The sequence below is a fragment of the Geotrypetes seraphini genome, chromosome 11 (genome assembly GCF_902459505.1).
Source record: "Geotrypetes seraphini chromosome 11, aGeoSer1.1, whole genome shotgun sequence".
Lineage (NCBI taxonomy): Eukaryota > Metazoa > Chordata > Amphibia > Gymnophiona > Dermophiidae > Geotrypetes > Geotrypetes seraphini.
The window spans coordinates 31,669,223-31,695,883 of NC_047094.1; the positions used below are offsets into that span (position 1 = coordinate 31,669,223).

At 41.5% G+C, this 26,661-nt stretch overlaps 1 protein-coding gene across 5 annotated transcripts in view; it reads left to right on the forward strand.

Annotated features, from left to right (window-relative positions):
- Positions 1 to 26,661, forward strand: part of MARF1 (meiosis regulator and mRNA stability factor 1) — a 114,462-nt gene that overhangs the window by 44,234 nt on the left and 43,567 nt on the right. For all 5 annotated transcript variants that reach the window (XM_033962859.1, XM_033962858.1, XM_033962862.1 and 2 more), the window contains 8 exons: positions 826 to 995; positions 1,102 to 1,260; positions 1,803 to 1,986; positions 6,259 to 6,449; positions 12,762 to 12,842; positions 20,506 to 20,742; positions 24,133 to 24,252; positions 26,202 to 26,377. In XM_033962859.1, the coding sequence (XP_033818750.1) occupies positions 826 to 995; positions 1,102 to 1,260; positions 1,803 to 1,986; positions 6,259 to 6,449; positions 12,762 to 12,842; positions 20,506 to 20,742; positions 24,133 to 24,252; positions 26,202 to 26,377 (1,318 nt within the window). The remainder of the gene's footprint in view (positions 1 to 825; positions 996 to 1,101; positions 1,261 to 1,802; positions 1,987 to 6,258; positions 6,450 to 12,761; positions 12,843 to 20,505; positions 20,743 to 24,132; positions 24,253 to 26,201; positions 26,378 to 26,661) is intronic.

A 26,661-nucleotide genomic window follows, 5' to 3' on the forward strand; every position in this document is an offset into this window, starting at 1 on the left:
GGACCCCTGTGAAAGGAGTGCTTCTCCGAAACACGGACCGTGTTGGGTCCGTAATCCATGTATATGTGAGTCACTTCTTTGGATTACAATTTTATATAATTTTTTAATAAACATTCCTGCATCTTGTACGTTGCAATCTGCGGTCTTCTTTTGTTCTTGGTGTTCGCCTTTTACTGCAGACCTGTTGGATTTCTCTTTGTTTTGTCTTGTGAAGCTGAGCAATTCATTTACTAATATGCATTATTTCACATAATACACCTTCTTTAACACAAATTCCATTAATTTTTTTTTATGGTACTTATTTACTATGAGGTCTGTTTTTCTCTATGTTTTTGTATGCCTATTATTTTCTATGAACTTTGGAAAAAAAAAATTTTGACTGGATGATTGTGAACACCTGCAGAACATATTTGCAGTGTGTTGTGTGTGTTTTTGTGCTCTATTTTGAAATAGATGGCTATATTTCCCCTGACATTTATTGTAAAGGGAAATGCACCATTGTTGCACTATTAATGTGTTCTCTTTCAGCTTCTTAAAAGTAGGTAACTCCCTTAAACAAATGTGCTGAATTATCCAGATGGTTTTTGTGTATGAAATAAACAGACTTTTATTTATGCTTGTGACATTGGTGTCATCCCAAAATTCCATATACAGTGGTTCTGTAGAAAAATTGAATCCTTTTTTTCGGTACAGCTAGTGGATTTCTGCAGTTCTTTGAGCAGAAAATATTTCATTTATAGTTTGCTATTTTTATATTTTATTTATTAAATAGGTGGGCTAGAAATGAGACATTTAAAAAAATGCTATTTTATTTTGTTACTTAAGGAGTTGTGTCAAATAAAATCGAAACCTAGCAATAGAACCAATCAAAACCAGCAGGAGAAAACCAAAGCAGAGACTCCTCCACCACCAAGCATCTCGAACATAGTAACCTCCACATCCATTTTAACCAAAAGCATGGAAACAGGAAACCCTGGAGAGAGAACCAGTCAAATGTAAGTTTTTCTTTTTTTTTTTTTCCATGGGGGGGGGTTTCTTTCTGTATGATTATTAACTAATAATTGTATTATGATAAAAAGTCTACCTTATTCTTTTAAATAGAGATGTTCCTGTTCTTAGAAGTGCTAACAACTCCGCTGTGGAGAAAAAAGAAAAAGATGAAATTGTGTTCCAAATCAGCAGTCCATCTGCATTCAGCAAGTTGGCAATATCCAGGCAGTTGAGTCCCCTGCTGGTGTCCCAGAGTGGTTGGTCATCTCGGTAAGCATGAGAGCTTGCAAGGGCTTCCTCAACCTTCCTCCCTGAATTTTAATAGCAAATTTATTTTTGTGAATTATTTTTAGACTTTTGTTTTAATAACTCTTGATATCCTTGTGCCTCTTGAAAAATTTCTGTATGGCTCAGGACAATAAGGGCTCCTTTTACGAAGGTGCGTTAGTGGGTTTAACGCGCATGACGTTTCATCACGCACTAACCGGAAAACTACCACCTGCTCAAGAGGAGGCGGTAGCGGCTAGCGCGGCCGGCGGTTTAGCACGTGCTATTACGCACGTTAAACTGCTAACGCACCTTCGTAAAAGGAGCCCTAAGTCTGTTTACAAATGTAGATGTTGCCACTTTTCTAATTTTTAACTTAATATTTACGATTACTACTAGATGTTTTTATATGCTTGGGGGGGTGTTTTTTTTTTTTTTTTCTTGTGTTTGATTTTTCCTCTTCAAATTTGGAGAATTTACACATGGTTGCCACGTTGGAACTCTTAATTAATATCCTTTTTATTTTTTAATTTTCTTTTAATCAGGAGTTTGTCTCCCTGTCTCTCAAATCGATCCTCTCCCCTTACATTTGGAAATCAAGACAGCACAGCGTATCCTGCTGATCCCTTTGCAAATGGGGCTGATATTCAAATCAACAACTTGGATTACAGGATGTCCAGGAAAGACCTACAGCAAACTTTGCATGATATTTTTTCTAGACATGGCAGGGTAAGTAAATGATTGTAGACTTAGGAGCCAACTTTTCAGAATGATTGAGGTTGTGAAACCCATTACAAATTATTCTTCTTTGGACAAAGTGAAGGCATCTGCTTAATACTGATGGTGCTCCACACCTACAGAGCTGACACCTATGATTATGGAATGTTTTCTAGATGTGCATGGGTTGAGGGCTGGGGCGGAGTGTTCCCTCTGCAGTGGTGGGTTCTTCCAGGAGTTTTTTGTTTAAGCCTAGTAAGTCTTTCTCTTTATGCCTTCTATCATATGACATATTGAAAAGAACTACATTAAAAGGAATTTACTGCAGTTTCCCAAAAGAACTCAAAAACTTCATTAGTAATTTATCATTTAAAATCAGCCATGCTATCTTAGGACTGAAGGGTGGTCATTAAGAAGTCATCCTTCTAAAAAGGAATTAGGGAAACTGTAAGCTTGATGAGTTTGATGTCCGTGTTGGGAAAATGAGGTTATTCTGGGGAAAACAATTTGTGAGTATATGGATAAACATGGCTAAATGGCTCAGATCCAGCTTGAATTTATCTGTTAGAAATTTTTGAAGTGGTTAATAGAGAGATGGATAAAAATCTTTCATAAAACTCAAATTATACAGTCATGGAGTAAGAGGCAGTAGTGCTCATTTTCAAAGCAGATGGATACCTAAAAAGAAGTCCATCTGCTAAAAACATCCAAATCCCAAATTTGGAAAGTCAGAATTTGGACATTTCTTACTGCAGTTTGTCCATATAGCAAGGGGGGGTGTTTTGGTCTGGACTAAGGAAAGCCCAAAAGTAGGACATCCAACAGCGATTTTTGAACAGAAAGAAATAGCCATGTCTAAAAAGTATCTAGATCTGCTTCACTTCCAAGTTACAAAAAGGTGCTCTGTTTGAGCAGCTTACCACTGGAGAGTTTTAAGGTATGACCCCTCTTAAATTCCTCAGTGATTGCTGTCTGCTTCCCTTCCCCTGAAAGTGAAACTAGAAAGGACAACCAACTGAAGATATTATGACCATTCTGATCAAAACAGCAAACAGTTGTTAGCGTATTGGACTGTAAACCAAGGGACACAAGTTCAAATCCCACTATAAATCTATTAATTTTTTTTTTCTGAGGCTTCTTCCAGGAGCAGAAAAATATTTACTTTACCTAAAGATATAGGACACCTGTAAGCCTGAAGGCTATTGAAGTGGTGTACATCCAGGTACAGTAGTTATTTTTCTGTTCCTGGAGGAATCGCATTTACAAAAAGAGTTGCAATGGGATTTGAACCTGTATCCCTTGGTTACAGTTCACTGCACTAACCACTAGACTACTACTCTGTTCTGTGTGGCTATTTTCATAAGAATGCAGTTAGATAGACATCCCTTATGCTTTTTTTTTTTTTCCTGTTTATAATCTAAAACATTTCCGTTTGTAAAACGGTTGTTCAGGGTGGATGTCTCCAGCGTAAGGATGCCCTCTCACATATTTTTGAATAGGAAACTCCCAACATTTTCCCCGTTTGAAAATGGCTGTGAGATGGACTTTTTGGGGGCACATAAATGTTCTTTTGAAAATGCCCCTCTGTGTCTTATTGTGGATTGGTAACTGGAAAATTGTAGGGCTAAGTGGTAAGTTATTTTTTTCCCCAGAAGAGTAAAGATGAATAGCAACAAATCTCAGGGATCTGTATTGGAACTGTTGACTTTGAAAATTATTTATAAATGTGATTTGGAAAAGAAAACAATTGAAGTGATAAAGTTGTTTGGTAAAAGAGGATACTAGACTTGATGGCTTTCCATCTCTAGGTACAATAATTCTCCAAAAAAGATGACCAGTCAAGAGTTTTAACATTTAGAAAGAAAATAGTAATGTCTGAAGGTTAAAATTAGAAGAATTGGGTCTGGTATTTCTTGAAAATGGTCTCCTCTTTCCTATTTTTAGTTGCCGTTCTTTTTTTTTCGTATTTTTATTAATTGTTTTATTGTGAGATGTCTTAATCTGTATTCATTAATTGCGGGGTATCAAGATTTTAATAGATATAAACAATTGGAAACCAGCCTAATTGGTCGCCATTATTCTATCGACATGCTTTCTACTTAATCTTGGCTCCTATTTTTAGTATGAATTAATTGCTAGCCAGATATTTTTGAGTCAATGCAGTGTAACAATTACAATCCTATAAGTTTGTTTATATTTGGGTTGGATCCATCTGTGACAAATTGATGGCAATTATATGGGTTGGATCCATCTCTGTCAAATTGATGGCAATTATATAAGGAGTGCCCAGTATAAGAAATCAAGAAGGAACCTAGCTAAGTGCTGTTCTAGGCAGACATGTAGCCGTTTAAAATAGAATTTGTAGTGATTGAAAATCAGAAGACTAGCTCTAGATACCCGTGGAAACACATGGCAGTCCTGAGTTGTTGTGTTTCATATATTCTTTTTTATAGCCATTGAATAATGTTTTCCCAGACTATTGGAGCACTGGACAATAAAAACCAAATTTCTTAAAATGAAATTAAGACAAAATAACAATTCCAAATCCATTGTTTGAAGTTAAAACATGTTGAAATATGAGGATTTTTTTTCCTCTAAATTTTTTTGGCATATTAATTTGAATAGTAATGGGCTGGTGCAGCATTAGTGACATGGAAGAAATTCTAATGTTGAGGACTAGGTTTGTTGTTTTTTTTTTTTTGCTAATTTCTTTATTAGTTATGTATACACACAAACAATTATATCCTTAGTTAATCAAACTAATACAATGAGTTAACCTAGATACAATACATGCTGTAAAACACTACCAATAAGAAATTATTACTCAGGCACTTAAATACTGGCACAATAATTACCTAAAGGTGCCCATATCTTATGAAAGGAAAAAAATGAATTATTTTTAATAGCTAAAATTTCTTAACATTTTCTGATTGAACACAATTCTACCATTCAGAAAACTAAGGGCTCCTTTTTATTAAGCCGCGCTAGCGGGGTTAACGCGCGTGATTTTTCATCATGCACTAACCCCCGCGCTGGCCTAAAAACTACGGTAGCAGCTAGAGTGCCCTGTGGTTTAGCACGCCTTTGTAAAAGGAGCCCTAAGTAATGAATTATCCTTCCAATGAGAAATTATAAGATGAACTGCTAAAGCAATCATTGTATTAAACAATTTTGTATAAGCATCAGAAGTATAATATCTGGATCAAGTGAACGCAGTATTATGGATCTATATGATATTTGAAATGGTGGTTTTATAGAAAAGATAGATTGAATCCTATTCCAAATAGAATGCCAATATATATATGAACATTCGGACAATAAGATAGCATATGAGAAAGCATACCAGGTGAACTTGTACAGGACCAACATAAATTTGAAGAATCTTTTTTAATGGTACGAGCAATATTATCTGGGGTCCAATATGATTTGTGCATAATGAAGAATGTAGATTGAGAAACTGAAGCAGATTGAGTAGGATAGGCTCCTTTTTTCCACTAACATTTCCAATCTATACTTTGCACAGACATATTAAATTCAGATTCCAAAAAGTGCTCAATAGGTGTGTTAAGATGGGCACAATCTTCATGTATTCTTTTATAGATTTTTGAGGCTTTTTTTATTACCCAAAAGAATTAACTGTGTGAACTGCAAAAAGTTCCTAGTCTCAGTTCCATAGTTGTTAGCAGACGTAATCCTTAAGAAATGTTCCTTAATTTGTAACCAATTAGCTTGGTCAATACAAGGTAAACTGTCTAGTAATGAAAAATTCTCCGTCAAAAATGACAAAGACTAGGGAACACTCGATGAAGTTACAGGGAAATACTCTTAAAACCAAAAGGAGGAAATTTTTTTTCACTCAGAATAGTTAAGCTCTGGAACACGTTGCCAGTGGATGTGGTAAGAGCGGATACCGTAGCTGATTTTCAGAAAGGTTTGGACAAGTTCCTGGAGGAAAAGTCCATAGGCTGTTATTGAGAAAGATATGGGGAAGCCACTGCTTGCCCTGTATCGGTAGCATGGAATATTGCTACACCTTGGGTTTTGGCCAGGTACTAGTGACCTGGATTGGCCACCGTGAGAACGGGCTACTGGGCTTGATGAACCATTGGTCTGACCCAATAAGGCTATTCTTATGTTCTTGTGTAATTAAATTATTGTCATTAAAACTAGGGTTTTCATTGTGAATGCATAATACATGCAGAGGGAGCACAGCAGTTCTGTTTTATAGCTCCAGCTGTCTTTTTTGAATGTTGTTCATTAACTCTGTGTGTATTGCCTTTCCAGGTAAAGAATGCTGAACTGAGCCCTCACACAGATTACCAGCTGAAGGCCACTGTTCAGATGGAAAATTTGCATGAAGCCATAAATGCTGTCAACAGTCTCCACAGATACAAAATTGGCACCAAAAGGATCCAGGTCTCTCTGGCTACTGGATCTATCAACAAATCTACCAACAAATCTCTATATTTCCTGAGGTAAAAGAAGGGTTTCTCCATAGAGTTTCAAATTTTTCCCCCCTAATTCATAGTTCAGAGCGCTAATCACTGAATTTCTCCTCTCTAGTCTTCCTCTTTGTGACATCTGTGGACACTAAGGACATTGCTACAGACCTATGTTCACTGGCTTGCACATTTTGATTTAGTTTTTCAAGTTTCAAGTTCAAGTTTAATATATCTCTTGATTAATCGCTTAGTCAGATTTCAAAGCGATGAATAATTTAAAATACATTCATTAGCAATTACAAAATAAACAATACAATACAAACTTTGAATAGTAACATTAGGTTAAAAACTAGGACATCATTTAAAAAAAAAAAAAACCATAGGGAGGGAAGGGATAGCAAAATACAACTAGGAAAGGTAAAACAATACAAAGGAAAAGTATAATAGGAAGACAAATTAAAACATAGTTTAATAATATGTACATAAGCATAAGAACATAAGCAATGCCTCTGCTGGGTCAGACCTGAGGTCCATCATGCCCAGCAGTCCGCTCACGCGGCGGCCCAACAGGTCCAGGACCTGTGCAGTAATCCTCTATTTATACCCCTCTATCCCCTTTTCCAGCAGGAAATTGTCCAATCCTTTCTTAAACCCCTGTACTGTACTCTGCCCTATTACTCCCTCTGGAAGTGCATTCCAGGTGTCCACCACTCGTTGGGTAAAGAAGAACTTCCTAGCATTCGTTTTAAATCTGTCCCCTTTCAACTTTTCCAAGTGTCCTCTTGTTCTTTTATTTTTCGAAAGTTTGAAGAATCTGTCCTTCTCTACTCTCTCTATGCCCTTCATGATCTTATAAGTCTCTATCATATCCCCTCTAAGTCTCCTCTTCTCCAGGGAAAAGAGACCCAGTTTCTCCAATCTCTCAGCGTATGAGAGGTTTTCCATCCCTTTTATCAAGCGTGTCGCTCTCCTCTGAACCCTCTCGAGTAACGCCATATCCTTCCTAAGGTACGGAGACCAATATTGGACGCAGTATTCCAGATGCGGGCGCACCATCGCCCGATACAATGGCAGGATAACTTCTTTTGTCCTTGTTGTAATACCCTTCTTGATTATGCCTAGCATTCTATTTGCTTTCTTAGCGGCTGTTGCGCACTGTGCCGTCGGCTTCATTGTCATGTCCACCATTACCCCCAAGTCCCTTTCTTGGTTGCTCTCATTCAATAATATCCCTCCCATCGTATAGTTGTACCTCGGGTTTCTGTTTCCAACATGCAATACTTTACATTTCTCAACGTTGAACTTCATCTGCCATCTCGCCGCCCATTCCCCCAATTTGTTCAAGTCCCTTTGCAATTCTTCGCATTCCTCTTTAGTCCCAGCTCCACTAAATAGTTTTGTATCGTCCGCAAATTTTATTATCTCACACTTCGTGCCTGTTTCTAGATCATTTATGAATATATTAAATAGCAGCGGCCCGAGCACTGAGCCCTGCGGAACACCACTCGTGACCCCCATCCAGTCCGAGTAGTGGCCCTTCACCCCTACCCTCTGTTTCCTACCCGCCAACCAGTTTCTGATCCATCTATGTACGTCTCCGTCCACTCCATGGTTCTTCAGTTTCCGGAGTAGACGTTCGTGAGGCACCTTGTCAAAGGCTTTTTGGAAATCAAGGTATATGATGTCTATGGGGTCTCCTCTGTCCATCCGTTTGTTAATTCCTTCGAAGAAGTGCAATAAGTTCGTTAGGCACGATCTCCCCCTGCAGAAACCATGTTGGGTTGTTTTCAAAAGTTCGTTTCTTTCCAGATGTTCATCGATGTGTTCTTTAATCAGTGCTTCCGTCAGTTTCCCCGGAACCGAAGTCAAACTCACTGGTCTGTAGTTTCCCGGGTCACCTCTTGATCCCTTTTTAAAGATGGGCGTGACATTGGCTATCTTCCAATCCTCCGGGATCATGCCTGTTTTCAAGGATAGGTTGCAAATTTGCTGCAGTAGTTCCGCTATCTCCTCCTTTAATTCCTTCAGAACCCTGGGATGGATTCCGTCCGGACCCGGGGATTTGTCAGTTTTAAGTTTTTCTATCTGCCTGTGTACATCATCAAGGCTCACTTCCATGGATGTTAATTTTTCTGCTTGATTTCCATTGAATATTTGTTCAGGTTCCGGTATGTTGGTTGTGTCTTCGTTTGTAAATACAGACGAGAAGAACATGTTGAGTCTTTCTGCGACTTCTTTCTCCTCCTTCACCGCTCCCTTCCTGTCTCCTTCGTCCAGCGGTCCTACCTCCTCCCTAGCTGGCTGTTTCCCTTTAACATATCTGAAGAACGGTTTGAAATTTCGTGCCTCCCTGGCTAGCCTCTCTTCATACTCTCTTTTGGCTTTTCGAACCACACGGTGACATTCTTTTTGATACTTCCTGTGCTCCTTCTGGTTCCCTTCAGTTTTGTCCTTTTTCCATTCCCTGAATGAATTTTTCTTATTGCCTATCGCTTCCTTCACTATTTTAGTCATCCATACTGGGTCTTTTGTTCGACCCTTTTTGCACCCCTTTCTGAATCTGGGGATGTGCAGATTTTGTGCCTCGCTCACTGTGTCTTTGAAAAAAGACCAGGCATGTTCTACTGTTTGCCATTTTTTGGAAGTGTTCCTAAGTTTCTTCCTTACCATTTCCCTCATTGCTTCATAGTTTCCTTTCCTGAAGTTGAAAGATGTCGCTATGGTTCTCTTTCCGTTCGGTATGCCTACTTCAACCTTGAACTTGATCATATTATGATCACTGTTTCCCAACGGTCCCACTACTTCCACTTCCTTTGCAGGTCCCCTTAGTCCATTTAGGATTAAATCCAGAGTGGCATTTCCTCTCGTCGGTTCTCTAACAAGCTGCTCCATGAAGCAATCTTGTATAGCCTCCAGGAATTCTGTCTCCCTAGCGCATCTTGAGCTTCCAAGACTCCAGTCTATCCCAGGATAGTTGAAGTCTCCCATAACAACTGTGTAACCACTTTTGCATTCTCGCTTCATCTCGGCATCCATTTCTTTATCGCTATCTCCGGTTTGCCCGGGTGGACGATAGTATAGGCCCATCTTTATTTCATGCCCTTTCCTACCCGGTATTTTAACCCATAGCGATTCCAGTTTGTTGATCATCTCCGCTGTGTCCATTCTTGTCGATTGTATGCTTTCTTTTACGTATAGGGCTATTCCTCCTCCTTTCTGACCTGACCTATCCCGGCGATAGAGCTTGTACCCCGGCAGTGCTGTATCCCATTTGTTTTCCTCATTCCACCACGTTTCAGAGATTCCAATGATGTCTATGTCCTCTGCATTGGCCATGGCTTCTAGCTCCCCCATTTTGTTTCTTAAACTCCTTGCATTAGTATATATGCAGTTTAGATCCTGGCATTTTGTCGTCTTCATTTCTTTTCCCTGTGCTTCAGTCTTTGGTGTCTTCTCTTTTGCTACAATCTTTCTAACCTCCTCTTCTGGGTTAGTTGACTCCTGTAATTTGTCTCTTGTTTCTTCCCTGCCTTTTTTCCCCTTAGTATCTTCACGGGATACCTTCTTCCGAATCATCGACGCTAGGTCGACTGTCGGCTTTCCCCTTTCTCTTAGTTTAAAGCCTGTTCTATTCCTCTCTTGACGTTGTTTGCTAGAAGTCTTGTTCCCGCCACGCTCAGGTGCAGTCCATCTCTCCTGTAGAGCTTGCTCTTGCCCCAGAACGTTGTCCAGTTCCTCACGAAGTGGAACCCTTCTTCCTCACACCATCTCCTCATCCATGCATTTATTGATTGTAGTTCTTCCTGCCTTTTCACATCTGCCCTCGGTACCGGTAGGATCTCTGAGAATGCTATCTTCTGGGTCCTCATCTTCAGTTTCCTTCCTAGAATCTTGAACTGTTCTATCAGCGTGCCTCTTCTGTAGTCTCTCCTGCTGACATCATTCGTCCCGATGTGGATCATTACTGCGGTCTCTTCCGTCTCTGCTCCTTCCAAGACCTTCTCAATTTTGTCCACGATGTCCTTGGTTCTCGCTCCTGGGAGGCAGGTCACCAGTCGATCCTCTCTTCCTCCTGCTATGTGGCTGTCTACATGCCTCAATATCGAGTCTCCCACCAGGATCGCTGACTTTCCCTTCTTCAATTTTCTTATCGGTCTCAGGTCAATGTCCTCGGTGTGCTTAGCTCTCTCTTCTTCTGGGCATCGACTAGCCAATTCTTCCCCCTCGTGTGGTATTCTTCTGTGGGTGTCTTCTTTGAGGTCATCTGCTTCTTGCTCCCCCTTCCAAGTTGGTGTTGCATCATCTCTCATCTGGAGTTCGTTCTCTTCCACCCTCCTCCTGTATGCTTCCTCAATGAATTCCTCGAGTTCCCTGACTTCCTTCTCGATGTGTTTCTCACTCCTGAAGTCTTCAAATGCCCTGGTAGGGTCCTCCGTGGTGTAAAGTCCTTCTAGCTCCTGTATCTTGTCCTCAAGTCGCTTGACTTCTTTCTTCAAGCTTTTCAGCTCCTGACACCGACTGCATACGTATGACTGTCTCCCCGAGGGGAGGTAGTCATACATATGACAGTCCGCACAGAACACTGGAAAGCTCATCTTCTGGTTACCTTCTGCTTCCATCGGGGTTACTACTTTAAGAAAACAGATAAGTTTACGTGTTCCTTCGGTGCCTGCTTCCTTCTGCACCTGCTTCTTGCTTTACTGCCTTCTGCCTTTGTATGGACTGCCTACGCTCTACCTTTCCTTACTTTTGTTTGTGTGATTGTTCTTTCTGTGCCTGGTGCCTTTGCACAACCTTGCCTAACTTTTGCTTGTGTGTGGTTGTTCCTTCTGTATCTGCTTCTTGCCTTGCTGCTTTCTTGTGTGTGTTGTCTTTTCTCTTCCTTACCTTACTGCTGCTTGTGTGTTCGTCTCTTCTGCGCTGCTTGACACTTCCTCACCTTTCAGTCCTTCCCTGTGCTCTTGGGTGTAGTGACTTGGCCCTTCTTGAGGCCCTTCGCAAAGGCGCTCTCGCTAAGGCGAGCGCCTTTGCCGCTCGCCTTCGCCGCGCGCCTAACGGCTGTGCGCCGTTGGCTCCGCCCCCTTTTATGGGGGGTTCGGGTGCTGACTCCTCTGACGCGGTGGGGGTGGGAGGAGCTAACTCTCGCCCAGCCCCTAGCCTCCTGCTCTCCTCTGTCTCCCTCCTCTGCTCGTTTTTGCTTCTAAAACTGCTTTTCTCCCTTGCTGCTTCTACTCCTCTTGCCTGATGCTGTGCACCACGTTCGTCGTTGGCTCCGCCCCCTTTTATGGGGGGTTCGGGTGCTGACTCCTCTGACGCGGTGGGGGTGGGCGGAGCTAACTCTCGCCCAGCCCCTAGCCTCCTGCTCTCCTCTGTCTCCCTCCTCTGCTCGTTTTTGCTTCTAAAACTGCTTTTCTCCCTTGCTGCTTCTACTCCTCTTGCCTGATGCTGTGGCCTAGGGGTTACTATAGGTAGCATGGCAGAGCATAGATTTTTGCTTCTGGAGTTACTGAATGATGCACGTACTTGAGAGAAATCCAACAGAAAGTAATTCAAAATCCTTTTGTTTTCACTTTTAACTGTCCTATTTATGACCACATTTCATTGGCTTTATTCTACCCCTTGCTGATTGATAGCTTAGGTATCTCCCAGATAGGAGTCAAATTTGCTGTTATGAAAGCCAAATAAATTTGATGTTTATTAGAGCAGTGCTTCTTAACCTAGTCCTGAGGCATACCCAGAAATGATTTAATTTCCTAAATCAATTAATGAATCCAGCCAATCAGGTTTTCAGGATATCCACAATGAATATGCATGAGATTTGCATGCAGTGTCTCCTTGGTATGCAAATTTATTATGCATATTATTCATGAATATTCTGAAAACTCAACTGTTTTGGTGTGCCTCAAGAACTGAGTTGAGAAGCTTTGTATTAGAGGAAGGAAAGGGGAAGTATTGGGAAGCAGCCAAACAGAAGTTGCAGTTCAGCATTAAGAAAAATTTTAAAAAATTTCTGGAAGCCATGTCCTGGATTTCTCCTTTCACAACCATTTCTTCTGTTCTCAATGCTGGCCCAGCTGGTTTACACATGATGGAAGTAAAGATTCTGACCCATCTTGTTCCCTCCATCTATTTTTTGGAGATCTTTAGTCTTATTTTTTTATTTTTGCAAGAGAAAAGTTTATATTGTTATGTTTACTATAGCGTCCCACTGTATCAATCTACAGTGCTGTAATTAAAGAAAAAATTTATTGGAGGCCACTGCAGATATCTAAAATATTCTAGCATAAAACTTAAAAAATGTTTTAAGATTCCTTTCTTTTCTTTTTTATTTTTTTAACTTGATAGCTCAGAAACTATATCAGTTCTTCAAGATGCCCCTGCCTGTTGCCTGCCCTTGTTCAAGTACATTGAAATATATGAGAAAAAGTAAGTGTGATGGGTTTTCTTTGAAATATTTGTCTGGCCGTTGTATGTATTGCTTAATTTCTCGGCCTGGTTGCATATCTCTATTCAGATATCCTACCAAGCTCTGTAGCCTGATAATTTTGCTTAGTATTTTTATGTTTGTTCTAAAATCATGCTTAAATCCATGCTTAAATGTATTTTTTATAAACTGCCCAAAATCTGTAACAAAATTAGACCAGTCAGTTGCTGAAATATCAACAGAGCTGCATGTAGACACCACCAGACAATAATGGACAAAATCAATAGAGCTATATGTTTACCTGGATGTTGTCTCTACCTTTTTCAGTACTGACTCAAGATGATTTACATTCAGGTACAATAGGTATTTAAAAGATTAAGGCATAGGAAATCACCAGTATTAGACAACATCTGTGCAGAACTCTTGAATGGCTACTACAATTATATATAATGCAAATGGGAAAAATGTGTGTGTGTGTTGTGGGGGGGAACACTCCAAATGCCTGGAAGAAAGGTACTAGTATAATTGTAAAGCTGCCACAGAGAAGAGAGTTTTTGTTTTTATTCTGTTTGTTTGCTTTTTGGACTGCAAAAATTGAAGAGAAATTGTTCTGTTAAACTGGCATTCAATACTTTATCTATCTCGGTAGGAAAGAAGAGTTTTTTCAAAAAAATTTTGCTTTATTTTTCAATATAGTCCTCTGATAGCTCCATACACTTCATCCACTTTTCCTGCAATGACTTAACATCTTTGAAAAGAATTCTTCTGTTTGACCTTCAAACCAGAATGTCACAACTTCCTTGACGTCATCTTCACTTGAAAACTGCTGTCCATGGAGAGATTTCTTCAAAATTCGGAACAGGAAATAATTTAAGGGAGCCAGGTCAGACTGTAGAGTGGATGCTCTGCAACGCACAACACAGGCGCCAAATTAAAATTTTTTTTAAAGAACTCCAACTTCTCTCACTTTGAGGAGCTCCAGACTGGTGGCGTCTCCTTCCACCGTCGACATCGGGGACTGGAGCAAATTGGGCTAGTGTGGATGAATCACTCCGACCCCCCACACTCCGCAACACGACACCATTTAAGGCAACGCACCTAGCGTCGTGTCACTGCTTGGCTTGTCACCTAAGGCACAAGCTAAAGGTGCGCTTCTTAGCTCAGTGAGCTAAGAAGAACAAACTAGAAAAATCCAGCTGTCAAGGCACAAAAATTGAATCTCCTCCCTACCACAACAACCTCTGAGATGTAGCTGCGAGAATGTCGGGAGCCAAATATTGCACAACCTGTGAAGCGCTCATAAGCCAAGTAGGACCACCTATCTCAGTTGCATATCCTACCACCAGCATCAACACCAGTGGTCTTGAGATTAACAGATGACCTAATCTTGCACATCAGAAATGAAATGGAAATAGTTAGCTGATCTGGTCATCTCCATCACAATCATATTTAAGCTAGGACTCATCAAACAAAACAACATTGCCTCGGATATCAACATCTACAGGACACACATAAACATATAATATACTGGAAGTGGTCATAAGAAACAGGAGTACTAGAGCCCACATACCCACAAAGTCCCTGAAAAAACTCTCATGCAAAGCAACAAATCCTCCCAAATCGCATGACACACCAATAGAATGCCTCTACCTAAATGTCTGATCAATCTGTAACAAGACTCTTATCATGAAAGACCTGATAACAGACACACAGGCAGGCATAATATGTATAACCAAAAAATGGTTTAAAGACGAAAAATCAATAATCTCTCTTAACCTATGCCCACCTGGATTCAAGATAATTCACACCCCTAGGGAATACAAAAGAGGTGAAAGGACTCCTTAGAGCATACAGGTCATTCCTAATTCTAAAACTCCAGGACAGCAGCAATAAGCAGGGACTAGAATATATGATCTCCATGCTGAAACACTCTGAGGGGGAAAACAAATGTAGGAATACTCCTCATATACCAACCTCCTGGAAACTGGACAGCAGTAGAAGACAAACTAATCAAGTTATCACCCACTGCACCTCGGCCTACCCCAATCTAATCTCCACCTAGAAACGCGAGAAGGTCCTAAAACATAATCCTTCAGCGAGCTGATCTTTAAATTAGGCCTCAATACCTTACCACCTGCTTCTACCCACAAAAACGTACGCAGCCTAGAATTAATAACATACATATCCAATGGCCTCCCAACTCCCTTAGTGGAACATACTAATTGGGAACCAGTCGCATGGTCAGACCTTTATCTACTAAACTTCTTCCTCAAGCTACCCAAGACTAGCATATGAGCAACCAAAGAGACACTAAATTTAGATATCAAAATGGGGCAAAATATCGGCAGTAGAATTCTAGAATGCGCTCACAACTCAATTGCAACCAGTGGACGCACATATCGAGGCAGCCATCAACTCCTGGCAAAACCTCGCCATAACCATCCTAGAAGACATTGCTCTTCTCAGAACAGTCCAAATAAAGCCAAGAAACAATCCTTGGTACTCAAACTCATTGCTAATGCTAAGGGAAAAAGTACAGAGAATTGAAAGAGCTTGGAGGAAAAGCCAAAATAAAGCCAATATAAAGAAGCAACAGACAAGGCAAAGGAACAATAATTTGAAGAACAAAATAAAGAAATCTAAAAACACCCCTAAAAAAACCTTTTCAGAATATTTAACTTACTCATAGATACCAAAGACATAACAGATGACCCCAACATATAGCAACCAATGACATCAGAATTAGGACACTACTTTCAAGAGAAAATAGAACGGTAAGGAAAACATTCACCCACTCCCTTGAGGACAGTGTGGAAATATCCAGGGGAAACGCTGATGAAACAAAGGGAATTCCAGCTGATGAAAACTGGACAGAATTCTCACCAATCTCCATAAGAGAAACTAGAACTTTGGATGAAAAGACTCGCCCCAAAACACTGTCAACTAGACATTTGAGCCTACTTGAACAGACCATGCGAGAGTTCTTGCAGTGGCTGACAGTGCTTGTAAATATATGCCTGAGCCAAGGCAAATGCCTGGCAACAATATACAGCATAACCCCAATACCCAAAACACTTAGTCTAGACCAGTGATTTCAAACTCAAACCCTATGCGGGGCCACATTTTGGGTTTGTAGTTACTTGGAGGGCCGCAGAAAAAATAGTTAATGTCTTATTAAAGAAATGACAATTTTGCATGAGGTAAAACTCTTTATAGTTTATAAAACTTTCCTTTAACAGTTAAAAGGAAAGATATATAAACTATAAAGAGTTTTACGTCATGCAAAATTGTCATTTCTTTAATAAGACATTAACTATTTTTTCTGCGACCCTCCAAGTACTCTATTTTTTCTGCAGCACTCACATTTAAAGTTTAATATCTTTTCTTTCTCAAAACTGGCACATTTCAATCACTATATTGAAAATAAAATCATTTTCCCTACCTTTGTTGTCTGGTGACTATTTTTCTGTGCTTTCAACTATGTTTCCAGGGCCTTCTTGTCCTTTGACTGTTTTTCTCTCCGTCTTCACTTTCTGCCTTGCATCCATCTTTGGTATTAACTTAATGTTCAATTTTTCTGCTTTCTTTTCAAAATCTACATTTCCATGTCTTACCTTCCCTTCCTATCTCTCTCTTCTTCCTTCCTTTCCCCTGGTCTGGCATCTGTCTCCTTCCCTTCCCCCATGCCCTGGCATCTCTCCCTCCCCCTCCATGATCTGATATCTCCTTTCCTTCCCTCCCTCCCATGACCTTGGCTTCTTCTCTTGTTCCTCTCCTCTCCCTTCTCCTTCCTTCCCTTTCTTTCCCCAATTGGGTGCAGCAGCAACAGAAGCAGCATTTCCCCCCCACCCCACTTTCCTGTACAGCAGCAGCATTCCCTGTGCAGCAGCATTTCCCTCCCCCCACCCCACTTCCCTGTGCAGCAGCATCACCATTTCCCCCCCAATCCCCCCTTCCCTTCATGCGGTCTGGCACAGAAAAATAAAAAATAAAAACAACTAACAACCGTCAAGGGAATTTAAAAAAAAAAAAAATACCCCATACCTTTTAAAATCTCTCCTGTCCCCACTAGACAGCTCTCATACTCAGATTAGGAGTATGGATGTGAGGAGAAAGAGGCGGGCCGAAGCAGGAGCGCATAAGCTTGCTCCTCACATCTTCGCTCCTGACCTGAGCGAGAGCCATCTGGTGAGGGAGGGATACCGCTGGACCACCAGGCTTTTTTTAAAAAAAGTACCAACGATTTTTCATTCGGGGTGAAGTTTGCGTGCCTTGCTCCTGAGCAGGGGTTACTATTTATTTTGCTGGAGGCAGAATGCATTTTTGAAGTGCAAAGGAGGAGAGATCTGTGGCTTTCTCACGATTTCCAGATGATGTTGCTGGATTTCCTTCAGTGGTTTAAATTTGTCGTGGCGGCTGCTATCTTGATCCCCGCCTTCGTAAACTTCGGCCGTGTTTAAAAAAAAAAAGTACCAACGATGGCGGCAGTTTTGAGGGAGGATTTTGAAAGGTGCATTTCTTTTTCCCCTCCCCTTCTCTTCCTTTTGGAGCAGCAGCGTGTCTGCCCGGCTCGTTCCGTTCAAAGCCGTGGGTGGCGGCTCCTTGCGAGATCCACGCCTGCGTCTGAAGCCTCTCTGATGTTGTGACGTCAGAGAGGCTTCCGATGCAGGAGTGGATAGCGCGAGGAGCCGCCAACCCACGGCTTTGAACGGAATGAGATGGCCAGACACGCTGCTGCTCCAAAAGGAAAAGAATAATCGCGTCCAGACCGCGGGCCGCAAATAAAACTTGGAGAGCCACATGCAGCCCGCAGGCCGTGTGTTTGAGACCGCTGGTCTAGACCTAACTAAAGTGGAGAACTTTAGACCAGTATCAAGCATCCCATGGCCTGCAAAGCTATTAGAATTTTGCAGCAACATACGACTAACCCAGTATCTCAAAAAAATGAATATCCTTCACATCTCTTAATATGTCTTCAGAGCCATGCACAGCATGGCATCACTACTATTGGGACTTAACCTCTAAGGTAAAATTTAATCCAAGTAAAGGCATCCAGACTATTCTACTCCAATTTGACATATCCACAGCATTTGATGGAATAGACCATTCACTATTAATGAGACTAAATGAACTGGGAATTCAAGGAAATGTATTACTGAACAACAGATTTTATGAAGTATGGTTTTAAGAAAGGTTTGGACAGGTTCCTGGACGAAAAGTCCAAAGTTTGTTATTGAGAAAAACATGGGGGAAGCCACTGCTTGCCCTGGATCAGTAGCATGGAATATTGCTACTCCTTGGATTTGGCCAGGTACTAGTGACCAGGATTGGCCACCGTGAGAACGGGCTACTGGGCTTGATGGACCCAGTAAAGCTATTCTTATGTTCTTAAAAAAAAAATCACAAAACTGGAAATCCACCTGTGGTGTCCCGCAAGAATCTTCACTTTCTCCCTCATCATTCAATCTATACATAAACATTCTAGGCGAAAGCTTCACCCTGCCACAAGTCCAAATCCTCTCATATGCAGATGACATCTTTCTCCTTTGTGATGCCAAAAATACATTAGATCAGTGGTTCCCAACCCTGTCCTGGAGGACCACCAGGCCAATCAGGTTTTCAGTCTAGCCACAATGAATATACATGAAAGAGATTTGCATATAATGAAAGTGACAGGCATGCAAATCTGCTCTATGCATATTCATTAGGGCTAGCCTGAAAATCCGATTGGCCTGGTGGTTCTCCAGAACAGGGTTGGGAACCACTGCATTAGATAATACACTGCAACATGTAAAAACCACAATAGACTACCTAAGCGATTGGATACAAATGAACTATCTCAAACAAGTCCAAGACTAAGATTCTCTGGTTTGGTAACCTTAACTCTGTACCATGCACTGAAATTGAACTCACTTCAGAAGAACCTCTAAATTACTGGCGTCATTCTTGACTCTTCCTTAACCTATAAAGACCAAATCAATGCAGGCGTCATTCTTGACTCTTCCTTAACCTATAAAGACCAAATCAATGCAGTGATGAGAATTTTTTGAGACTAAGACAACTGAGAACAATCGGGTCCATCCTAATTCAAAACAACTTTAGGACAATCAGTCAAGCAATACTACTACCACACCTGGACTACAGTAACTCCCTATACACTGGTATCACAGAAAAGGAACTCAAAAGATTACAGGTACTTCAGAATATCACTATACTTTGACTTATACTCAGAGCCAGCAAAATTTACAAGGCCACCCCACTTCTGAAAGAACTACATTGGTTACTGATAAGGAAAAGAATACAGTTCAAGATGGCATGCATGCTCCACAAAGCTGTATACGGTGAAAACTTACCACAAACATCAAGACTAACGCAATGTTTCAAGTTCCCTTTCTGGTCTCCTCAACAAATCCACCAGAAAAATATGTTTGAGTCCACCATTGAATCCAAGCTCCATACATTTGGAATAAACTCCCCATCTCTATAACAGAAGTCCTCTTACATCCGCTGTTGGAAGGCGAATAGAATGCTAGGTATTATCAAGAAAGGTATTACAACCAGAACGAAAGAAGTTATCCTGCCGTTGTATGCGCCCGGCATCTGGAGTACTGCATCCAATATTGGTCGCCGTACCTTAAGAAGGATATGGCGATACTCGAGAGGGCTCAGAAAAGAGCGACGCATTTGATAAAAGGTATGGAAAACCTTTCATATGCTGGAAAAGCGGAGGCTTAGAGGGGACATGAGAGAGACTTACAAGATCATGAAGGGCATAGAGAAAGTGGAGAGGGACAGGTTCTTCAAACTTTCGAAAACTACGAGAGGGCATTCGGAAAAATTGAGAGGGGACAGATTCAGAACCAATGCTAGGAAGTTCTTCTTCACACAAAGGGTGGTGGATGCCTGGAATGCGCTTCCAGAGGATGTGATAGGACAGAGTACGGTTTTGGGGTTCAAGAAGGGATTAGATGATTTCCTGAAGGAAAAGGGGATAGAAGGGTATAGATAGAGGATTACTATACAGGTCCTGGACCTGATGGACCGCCGCATGAGCGGACTGCTGGGCAAGATGGACCTCTGGTCTGACCCAGCAGAGGCACTTCTTATGTTCTTATGACACGTAAGACATATCTTTTTTCCTCATTAGATAACTCTAACTAGTATATCTCTCTACCAACCTCTCCAGCCTCTTGCACAATTTCTGTTGTTGAACGCTATACAAAGTCTTTTGTTAGCTGCATTGAATCCTTGTTGAAAAATTGCATAATATTTTTATGGGGTAAAACATGCAGGACTTCTTTTTTTTTTTTTTTGGGGGGGGGGTTCTCTGTCTATATCTACTTGTTGATGGTTCTGGACTGGTGTAGTAGAACAAAAGAGAAAAAAATTAGCAGGTAGGTCCTAGATTCTTCTTTAAATCAGTGCAAAGTTTACTGCTGGAAACACTAGTGGACTTCGCAATTACCTGCATAAATTTAAAACTTGCCCCCCAAAAACACTGGGCCACTTTTTGGATATTTAAGCCCCAAACCAGGCATGTGAACTAACTAATTTCAGGGCCTCTCTTTGTCAAATTTTTGTATATTTCATAAATTTATAGCCTATCTAGTCATCCTGTTATAACTGTTGACTTTATGTGGTGGTCATTTTTTTCCCCTTGTTCAGGTTTGGGCACAAACCTATTGTGTCCGATTTGTACAAATTAACAGACACTGTGGCGATCCGTGATCAAGGAAATGGACGTATGGTCTGTCTTTTACCCAGTAGCCAGGCCAGACAGAGTCCAGTGGGCTCCTCCCAGTCACATGATGGTTCATCATCAACTTGCAGTCCCATAGTATTTGAAGAGTTGGAATATCACGATCCTGTCTGCAGGCAACATTGCATCAATACAGTATTTAGGTAATGAATTTAGCACCTAAACTTCAGTATCTGCTGTCATTAGAATACTTCTAGAATAAAACTTCATGCTCCTCTTTTGGTTTGTTGTTTTTGTTTTTTTTGCTGGTTTGGAAACAGCTTCTGCTTTCAACCTGCCATGGGCCTATTCTGATTCATGAGGGAGGCGAAGGCAGTTCAGGTTTAGTGTTATATTTCAGTGCTTTGGCACACTGATGCTGTTGGAGAATTGGCATACCTAACTGAAGGCACCAAGTTAGTTGTTCTGGATATGTTTACAGTAGTTATTTGATAAAAAGGTAAAGGAAAATGACAGCATAGCAATTATAATTCTAGAATACATGGAGGGGCATAATAAAAAATGTGCCTAGGTCTGAGGTTGGACGTTTTGTGCAAAATGTCTACAAACCCAGAAGGAAAAATGTCCATTTTCAAAGCTGCCAAATGTCTACCTTTTATTTTTGGAAATGAGCAGGGTATAAATTTTGGTCCTTAGGGCGTCTACCTTTTTTGCCCTTTTTCAACAATAAAAATGTCCACGCAAAAAAATGTACAAACAAGTTTTGTAGACATACCCACTAGCTACCTTGTCTGATTGTGGCAGAAGGAATCCCCATCAGCTGAGCTGATGCAATGAAGGGGCTTTCCTCTCCCAATGCATCTTGGGATGTGTTGGGAGGGGAAAGCCCTGTCATTGCAGCACATGGCCCAGTAGGCAGGAGGGAGTGAGGTATCAGGGGGATGCCGGGGAGGGGTGTAGGGCTCATGGCTCAGCTGATCCTGGCAGGGAGAATCCCCATCAGCAGAGCCGACAGGAATCCTCCAAAACCAGTTCAGCTGATGGGGATTCCTTCTGCCACGATCAGCTGATGGGAAGCCTACGGGTTGTTTGGGTTGGTTTGTTTTTCGCTTTTTGGGTGGTGGGAGGGGGTTGTGACCACTGGGAGTGTTAAGCGGGGGGGGAGGGGTCATGTCTTAAATTCTTCATTGGTTGTCCTGTCAGTTTGGGAACCTTTGTGAAACTTAGACGCAACTCAAACAGGTCTAACTGCCGGCGTCTTTAAGTTCCCTCTGGGAAAGCTTTGATTTTGGCTGCGGTATGTCCAGATTAATGCCCACATGATTTCCACCTATAACACACCTCCCATCATGCCCTTTTGCTCTCTGGACACACAGTAGCTTAAAAGTGCTCCTGCATGTCCAGAAAATTGGTTTTGATTATCGGCACTTGGACATCCCATGAGTCCCATGGTATATAACAATGTTCCAAAACACACATCTACTTGTCCAATTATAAGGTATGAAAATTCTAGGTACCATTTTTTTTATTTTATCTATCTCTATCTCTATCAATCAAAAAGCTTCAGAACTGTGTCCCTACCCTACAGAAGGGTGGCAGGACATAAAGGGTAAGATATCCTCTTCATAACATCTAATTGCTTATTATGTCCTTTCCCTCTTGAGAATGTATTTTGGCTATGCATTTTTCCCACTTCATTGCTATTGTTTCTAAGGATCTATGATAATCCCTTGTTTATTGACATGTATGTATGTTTGTGTGGCGCAGTAGTTAGAGCTACAGCCCAAGGTTGTGGGTTCAAACTCTTTGTTGCTCCCTGTGATCCTGGGCAAGTGAATTAATCCTCCACTGCCCAAAGTACATTAGAAGAACAGATTGATTACCTGTATGTAAAACACTCACACCACACACCTGCAGTCTTACACTTTGTAGCAATACCTTATAATTGGATGAGTGTTTGGAACTATTGAGAGATTTTTTTTTTTTGTCTACATTTTCTGGAGTGTAGAAGAGAATCCACCTAAATTTACTGATCATGCTGATCCTGGATATCATGGCAGATGGAGAATATGGTGCAATTAGCTTGATATAATCAAAAAATAGCAAGGGAATGTATTTATCCAAGGTGATGCTTATAAATCACTGTTGTACTAATCACCTTTGTTTTACTTTAAACTCTGATTACAACACAAGCTGATGTGGTTAAGCGAACACTCAGACCCGCAGCTGAGGTCTGGTGAAACAAGTTCACGGAGCAGCTGTTAAGGAGACCATCAGCTGCGGGTCTGAGTGTTCACTTAACCACATCAGCTTGTGTTGTAATCAGAGTTTAAAGTAAAACAAAGGTGATTAGTATAACAGCAATTAGCCGGATGTCAGATTGAGTGGATGGAATTTTGCTTCAGTATTTTCTTGTACACAGGGCAGGATTAACCCTTTTTTGAGCCTTGAGCAAGCAAGTGTATTGAGTCTCCTTTCACAATATAAATGCATTTTAAAAACTCGCACAAATAAGCCCCCTTGTGTACAGAGGAAAGCCAGCAGAGAAAAAAAGCAGGTAAGAAATGCTGCTTGCTGACTTTGCTTAATGCACAGGGGTTGGGGGGGGGACAGACTGACTTCTGCAGGCAATGGTGGCCATCCACTCCCTTCCACTCTTTTTCTACAGGCATCTAACTTATGAGGACCAAATTTGCCTAGGGAGTCACTGAATTATCATAGCTGAGAGGGCCCCTCCTAAACGTTTGGGCCCTAGGCACATGCATGAATTGCTTATGTGTGAATTCTGCTCTACTTGCAAATATTAGAAAACATCTGAAGCTTTAATGTAGATTTTCATAGTTTTTATATATATATACAGAGGTACCTTGGATTACGAGCATAATCCGTTCCAGGAGCATGCTCGTAATCCAAAATGCTCGTATATCAAAGCAAGTTTCCCTTACTTCCTATGGGGAAACTTGCTTTGATATGTTCCCACCCCAAACCTTCCCCCCTCCCCCCTGCGATCCGGCACCCCCCCCCCCCCCCCGCCGCCACCTGAGATCCCCCAACCCACCCGAACCCTCTTCTTACTTCCCTCCGCATCGCCGGCATCAGCATGTCCTGTGCCCAAAAATCTTCTTCCTGTGCCAGGCCTTGAGCATGCGCGCATGCTCAAGGCCCTGCACAGGAAGAAGATTTTCAGGTACAGGACATGCTGATGCCGGCGATGCCGATGCGGAGGGAAGTAAGAAGAGGGTTCGGGTGGGTTGGGGGATCTCAGGTGGCGGCGGGGGGTGCATGATGGCGGCGGGGAGGGTGCCGGTTCTCGGGGGGGGGGGGGGCGCTTGTACAGTGAGGCAAGCTCGGTTTACGAGGCACCAAATTTGCGAATGTTTTGCTCGTCTTGCAAAACACTCGCAAACTGGTGCACTCGTAAACCGAGGTACCACTGTATATACATAATGTAGATACTCTTGGAGTAATCATGGGTTACTGGTGTGCAGATTTTTAGACAGTACATCCAACAGATGTCAGAAATGCACACATGGATACAAAATAACATACAATTATTAGATTGATTAGATAACATACAATTTTTTTTTCATCAGTGAACATGAATTTGATCCAGATTCATACACCATTCCATTTGTGATTTTGTCTTTGAAGACTTTTGCGCCTCAAGTTCACAGTCTTCTGCAGACCCATGAGGGCACTGTACCTTTGTTAAGGTAAACGATGGATTATTGTAAAACGATAATATCTGCATTTTGCCCCATTTTTAAAAATTAAAGCATTATTGCAAGAAGTCAAGATCTTGATGGACCAAAACTATACATATGCAGTGTGAAATGCTAATTTTCTATATTTAGCTTTATCATGTGACATTCTTGTTTACTTTCATTTATAAGTACGCCCAGGAGGCTCATGTGACTTGTGTTTACACTGCAACACAATTTATTGACTTTCCCTTTCTTCCCTTGTCTGTCCAGGAATATGCCAATAACAGGTATAGTTTTGTATAGCAGTCCAAAAGTCATCTTTTTGCTTTCCTAATACAAATGGTCAGAGTCCCAGGTTGAATACTGCATTCCCTTTGGCTGATTATATACCATTATTTTGGCAGATTCCCTAAATGTGCAGTGCTCTGATATACCAAAGTTTGATGGAATGTTAGAACTGGGTTAGTGATTTGGTTTACATAAAAATTTTGGAGCCTCTGTAACATGGATACTTGAAGTCAGATGCATAAGCATTTTTCTCATTGACCTTTTAGTACAGGGGTGCCCACACTTTTGGGGCTTGCGAGCTACTTTTAAAATGACCAAGTCAAAATGATCTACCAACAATAAAATTAAAAAATAAAATAAAATTAAAAAAAAATGTTAATTATCATTCCTATTCCAGGTTTTTTCAAAGAGGTCAAAGCAGATGACTCTATGCACTATCACCTCAGTAACAACCATACAAAAATAGACAAATATACCCCCCTCCCTTTTTACTAAACCACGATAGCAGTTTTTAGAGCGCAGGGAGCTGCGCTGAATGCCCAGCGCTGCTCTCGACGCTCATAGGCTTCCTGCGCTAAAAAACTCTATTGTGGTTTAGTAAAAGGGGACCTTAGTGTAAAATATAGACAGCAGATATAAATTCAGACACATTTTGATCACTAAATTTAAAATAAAATCATTTTTCCTACCTTGTCTGGTGATTTCATGAGTCTCTGGTTGCACTTTCTTCTTCTGACTGTGCATCCTATCTTTCTTCCCTTCTTTTAGCTTGTATGCTTCCTCTCCTCCAGACCTCATTCCTTCCCCCAACTTTTCCTTCCTCTTCCCTGCCCTTTCTTTCTCTCTACCTCCCTTTCTTTTTTTTCTGTTTCTCTTCTTTCCTTCTGTCTCCCTGCCTGCCCTTTTTCTTTCTTTCTCCCTGCCCTCCCCCAAGCCACTGCCATCGGGGACCAGGACCCAAACCGCCACCAATAACAGGCCTGAAAGCCGCCGCCGCCCCAAGCTGTCCCTGCTTCGGCTGACCAGCATTCCTCTCCCCGACATCAATTCTGCCGTCGGGGAGAGGAAGGCTGATTAGCCCAAGATCGCAATCGACCTATTGGGGGAAATGCTGCCGGGTCCTGCCTTCGCGGAAACAGAAAGTAGGCAGGACCCGGCAGCAAGAAGAGCAAATGCTTCACTAACCTGTCTCCCGCCTTAGCCCATAGCGAATGCTTGCTTCAGGGCTCTCAACATGTGCGTGCCGGCTTCCCTTCTCCCCCCCCCCCACCCCGACATAACTTTCGGTTTCTGAGGGAAGAGAAGGGAAGCCGGCACGCACACGTTAGAGCCACGGAGCATAAGTTCACTACGGGCTGAAATCTCCAAGCCGTTTTTTTTTTTGTTTTTTTTAATGTTCAGCAGCGGCGGCAGCAGCAGATGATAGCTGGGCGGACCGCCCAGCTAAAAAGCCCTAGAGAGAACACTGGAGAGGAAGGCTGATCGGCCCGGTAGATCAGGACGGCAACACAAGTCTATCATGGAGCCCGGGATGGGCTCCGCGATCGACTCGCGTTGCCTTCCTGAGCTACTGGTCGATCGCGATCGACGTGTTGGGCACCCCTGTTTTAGTACATGTGGCTTTTACTGAGCTAATATTTTGATCTGACTTCACAGTTATTCTTTGTTAGCTTTCTAGATTGCTATGCATCGGAGTTCAACGTTCTGGAAACAGTGCAGGATGGCGAGGGAGGTGTTCCTTTGGAACATCTCATTACCTGTGTACCTGGGGTTAATATTGCCTTGGCACAAAATGGCATTAAAGTTATAAAGTGGATACACAATAAACCACCACCTCCTAATTCAGGTAAAGATCAACTTTGAATTGCTTTTACAGATCATGAATTTAAGTTTTTCTTTCTTTTTTAGCATTTTTTTACCCAAATCATTTTGCAATTTAAGCTAAGCAACATTGGTTCAAAAGTTGTAGGCCCCTACTTTTGACAGAATCTAGCCTGTGGTATGTTCAATTATTGTGCTGCACAACAATAACTTTTAGCTTCATAATAGATCATGACAAGTAATATATAGGAAGACAAAAAATTATTGATACACTTGTTGTAAGATGTAAAAATGAATAAAGATTTATTA